This window comes from Lipotes vexillifer, unplaced genomic scaffold (genome assembly GCF_000442215.2).
Source record: "Lipotes vexillifer unplaced genomic scaffold, Lipotes_vexillifer_v1.1 scaffold496, whole genome shotgun sequence".
Lineage (NCBI taxonomy): Eukaryota > Metazoa > Chordata > Mammalia > Artiodactyla > Lipotidae > Lipotes > Lipotes vexillifer.
In genome coordinates this window covers 3,028,663-3,033,796 of record NW_006786690.1, presented here as the reverse complement: position 1 = coordinate 3,033,796, position 5,134 = coordinate 3,028,663, and the positions used below count along the sequence as shown (strand labels likewise).

The window sequence follows — 5,134 nt, the reverse complement described above, 5'->3', positions numbered from 1 at the left end:
TATTATTTATCCCGCCCCTGCTCCCTGCTGATCCCAGGCCCGGCCGCCTCTCAGGGCCGCTCAGCAGTGAGCCCACCTCCGCAGCCTGCCACCCTGTTTTCCCCTTTTCCCCATTACTCACGTTTGAAAGCATCCCTCCCAACCTCACTCTGGCCTTGTTTCTCTTCATCTGTGTTCGCCAGGTGCCTCATCGCATTCTTGGGCGTCTTCTTAATCACACGTAACAGGAAGAAGGCCATTCCCTTTGAGCCCTACATTTCCATGGATGCCATGCCAGGTAACATTCACATCCAGCTGGCCAGCGCATCCACATAGAATGACCGCTACTTCCTGTTTAAAAAGAGACAACCAGCCTCTGGGTTTGGTGCAGGGAAGGTGTGCTGTGCTATTATGATGTGACTGTCTCTCTTTTTTTTTTCTTTCTGTTTTTGTGTGTGTGTGTTTTTTTTGTTTTTTTGTTTGATCTCAGTTTGCAAAAGAGGAGGCAATGGCTGAGGCACCTCGATTGGTTTTGAGCACATCTTGCCAGTTCTCATGTCAAGTTGGGGATCTTTTAAAGACAATCCTGATTCACACTGGATATAATTCTGATCTGCAGCACCAGGCTTCATGCCTGCAAAAGGAAAAATCCAGTTCATCTCAGTGGAATGGAATGATCAGAGAGGGGAAGGAAAATAGGATGAATGAAATTCAAATACTATAACCTCACTCCTTAGATTCCACAAGGGAGTGGATTGTTCTGGAGAGCCTAGTTCCCCAGGGAGCTCAGGGTTCACACTGAGAAGCACAGGTTCAAATGGCAGGAACATAAATGTGTGAAACAGCTGAGTACTGCACAAAAGGGAGTGATGGGGTTTGTAGAGAACTGGAGAGCACTTTCCAGCCTCAAGGCATTCAGATGAGAAAGTTAAGATGTTGGGCAGCCCCTTCTAGATTTGCTGACCTAAATTCTATAGGATACTAGCGGCCACCAGCTTTCATTCTTTAACTCAAATTTAATTTTTATTTTAGATATATAAGATGGAACTCTCTCCAAAGCAGAATCTCCCACCCTCCATTAAGACAGTCTTGTGAACAAAAGACAGTCACAGTGATGGAGTAGAGTACTACTGAATAAAGTACTTGGGAGGCAGGTGTGTTCTCAGGGCTGACCGAGGTACCCATGATTTAAATGGCCCCAGGGTTTATGTGTCTACTTCTAATATTATTTCTTCATCTCTTGCTGTTAAGCTGTTGTCTGTCATTCTTGCTGTTACCAGCCTGCCTGTGTATAGCAGCTCCATGTCAATCTTCTCATTTGACCTAGGTTTTTCGAATCATGTATAAAATTAAAATAAATAAGCTCTGAGTTGGGGCCTTAAGGTTTCTCCTACGAATTAAGTGCATGAGCTTTAGTGCATGGACTTTTGAAACATCTAATCTGGCTGCTCAGATGCCTTTTTTGCTTACTTCCTTGTTTCTCGGCTGTGTTCCGGATAGATGAGGGCGCTGGATAGCTGAATTCCAGATAGGTGAGGTGTCAACTCTGTGTGTGCAAGTATGTGTATGTACATGTGTGTTTGTGTGCTTATAAACCGTGTATGTGTATACATCTATATAAGTATTTGCGTATATACAGATGTGTTTTCTGGTACAAGATAGAAGGTAACCTAAGGTAATCTTAGGTATCCGCGTTCTGTGATCTGTTTGTGGACGTGGCTCTCGCTTCCTCTTTGTGCCTTGTGACCAGTGGGAAGTTGGATGTTGGAGAAAGGAGACCTGCCCTCGTGCCGTGGCATGTCAGGACTTCTGAGTAGGCCTGGCTTCTGTACTTTGAAGCTGAGCGTGGGCTTGGAGTTCAGATGACCTGGATTCAAATCCCAGCTCTCAACCACCTACCTGCTGAGTGACCTTGGGCATGTGCCTGGACCTCCCAAGGCCTCTGACCCTCACTTGTAAATTGGGATTCCTTTTCCCAGGGTAGTGGGATAATATGTTAAAGGCCCCTTGCACAATGTCTGGGACCTGGTAGATGCCTGGTTGAATTTGGTTTCACTTCGTTTTTACTTGAAAAAAGACTGTGAAAATTTCGAACACTTGTTTGACCTGATGCCAGGTAAAATACGAAGAAAACTTAAACAGACGCTTTTCCAGCTGCTTGGTTTTCCTGGTCAGCATCAGGACCTCCCTGGCTTTGGTCTAACCAGATTGATATCTTCACAACCGACTAGTAGCCACGGTTCAAGAGGCATTCAAGTTCTGAAAATTAACTACACGTCACAGTTAGGAGAGGCTTGAAATAATTCTAGCACCTGGAAGACTTCTAGAAAATGAGAAGGAGAAAAACAGTGTCTGGCAGCGAGGAGCTGGCCTGGCTCTCACAGCTGGGCCTTGGTATACCTGGCTGAATATAGACCATTTCACAGAACATCAACATCACACAAGGTCATTCTGGGACTGTGATGGATCAGGACACAAACAGGACCATGCCATTGTCATGTCCAAACACAGACAAACGTGAACATTGTCCATACCATAAAAAGACCAACCATCCCCCTCACATGAGTGACTGCTGCTTCTTTATACCAATCACAGCTTTAGTCTCCATCTAGTCTTCTTTCCTTCTAGATAACAACCATTAAGATCCCCAGTTATAGAATTATCCCCACTTCCTGACAGCATCTAATCCAAAGCAAAGCCCTGCTTCCTTAAACCCTCCTGAAATCACCTAACACAACCCAAATTCTGTAGTAAGTCCTTCTAATACCCTCTTACTGAAACAGCTCCCCGTGACGTACACCTCCTTCACTGAAATGAGTCAAGAAACCCAAATTTGTTAGACTATAGGTGTATTCCTGGTGGGTTTTGGCTGGGGAACGTTGACAAAGCTAAACTATGCCTGGTAAGCCAACTCTCTTCCCTGAGGAATAGGCATCCCCTCATCTCCTCCCAATTCCCTCCCCAAAATCTAAACCACAGACTCTTAAACTGTACCCTTCAAATTCCCATCAGCCGGGCTTCCCTGGTGGCGCAGTGCTTGAGAGTCCGCCTGCCGATGCAGGGGACGCGGGTTCGTGCCCCGGTCTGGGAAGATCCCACATGCCGCGGAGCGGCTGGGCCCGTGAGCCATGGCTGCTGAGCCTGCGCGTCCGGAGCCTGTGCTCCGCAACGGGAGAGGCCACAACAGTGAGAGGCCTGCGTACCGCAAAAAAAATTCCCATCAGCCAAGGTTTGTGCAATGTGGAAGCAAAGGCCCTTCCACAGTTTGGGTCTTCCCAGGCCATTTGCAGAGTAGATAAGAGCATGGGCTTTGGTGTCAAATCCCAGCTCTGTCTCTCATTAGCTGTGTGTCCTTGAGCAAGTTACTTTACCTCTCTGAATCTCTGTGTTCTTCTGTGGAAAAGGAGGATAGTAGCGTATTTCTGTCATAGGTTTTGGGGGGATTAAGTTCTATAGGGAGCCCACACAGCATTCTGGTTAAGAGTGTGGGCTTCAGAATTTAAACCACCTGAGTCTGCACCCTAGAGCTGCCACTTGCTAGCTTGGCGACCTCAGGCAAGTTCTTTAGCTTCCAACTGCCTCATTTTCCTAATCAATAGTTGTGCGAATCAAATGAGATAAAACTTTATAACTATTTAGAACAGTGTCTGCCACCAACTAAATGCTCAGTCCTCATCAGCCATTATCATTATTGCTGTTGTTGTTACTATTACTATTTAAAGCACTTAGCCCAGTGTGTCAGGCATAGGAAGCAGTCAGATGTCAGCTGTTATTATCATCATGGTTTCATGGAAGATAATTTGCATTCAGTTTTTTTATTACTCAACCAGGGGACAAGAGAATTTGAAGGGTCTTAATTCCCTACCAGGAAAAGAACTGGCCTCAGAGGAGGCCAGGTCCTACTTAGCTAGGGGAATTGTAGACTACATTTAAAGGAATTAATGACTAAAGTCTTTGCCCTCAAACGTAAGTAGAAATCCGGCATCAATGTGCCCAGAGGTAATAAGCAAAATCGCACCTTACTCCATATGCGGATCAGGGATGTTAATGTCAGAACTCTCCCTCTGAGCATCATAATACATGTGTCACCATCATGTATCCATGACACAAAAGTTATCGTCTTCTCTCAACAGTATAATGAAGTTTTCTGGATCCTGATTTAATTCAGCGAAAAGTGTTGGCATCTACCACGTTCACAACACAGTGCTGGTTCCACTTGCCCTGTGGCCCGGACATTCCCACCTCATTCTAAGCCAATGGTTTCCTTTGACAGTGGCTGGTCTGTGTGCTTATTTCCTGAAGATTCATCCTTTGTTGCTTAGCAACTATAATATTTCTAGTGTATATTTATGGGCGCTCTTTTTTTGTTCAATCCAAACCATTCAGGAAGTTGACAGCGCACATGCTTAGCTCCTGAGCACTGTGATTAGTCTGTGGTGGGATAGAGGAGGATGAGATGCAGCCTTCTTTGGCCCCACTGCATAATGATTTGGGGGAAATGGATTTCATTTCAGGTATGCAAAACATGCATGACAAAGGGATGACCGTCCAGCCTGACCTCAAAGCTTCTTTTTCCTACGGGGCCCTGGAAAACAATGACAACATTTCTGAGATCTACGCTCCCGCCACGCTGCCCATCATGCAGGAAGAACATGGCTCTAGAAGCGCCTCTGGGGTTCCCTATCGCGTCCTGGAACACACCAAGAAGGAGTGAGCCCACCTTGAAGGAGACTCACCTTCTCTCCATTTACAGCTGCTCAAGCCATGCTGATAGCGGTTCAACCCTTAATTCTAAAACTTGCCTTTCAAGTCTTATTTTTTTAATCCAAGAACTCTGTGGACGGGGATCTTGAAAAGCCTTTGTCTCTGGCAAAGGGTAGACTGGAAGTTTCAGATGATGAGGGTGGGGCTGGGGTTGGGGGGCTGAAAGCAGTATTCTAGGTGGGCAGTACAGAGTTCAGCTTCTGCCTGGTTGAGCCCAATGAGATTTGGAAAGCCGTTGTCATCCTTGAGGATGGTAACTGGGTTTCCCCAGTCAGTGACCAAAGGTGGCCACATTCTTTAGAGCTAAAGCAAGGCAGAGATTCTGCCCTTACTTTCCAAATCCATTGAAAGGCTGGAAACCTCCAAATCTAGTCTTCCCTCACCTTATGTG

General features: G+C 46.0%; 1 protein-coding gene across 1 annotated transcript in view; it reads left to right on the top strand.

Moving 5' to 3' along the window:
- NIPAL3 (NIPA like domain containing 3) overlaps positions 1-4,693 on the top strand; it is a 50,982-nt gene extending 46,289 nt beyond the window's left edge. The window contains exons 11-12 of the mRNA XM_007459155.1: positions 183-277; positions 4,494-4,693. Coding sequence (XP_007459217.1) covers positions 183-277; positions 4,494-4,693 — 295 coding nt within the window. The remainder of the gene's footprint in view (positions 1-182; positions 278-4,493) is intronic.
- The last annotated feature ends 441 nt before the right edge of the window (positions 4,694-5,134 follow it).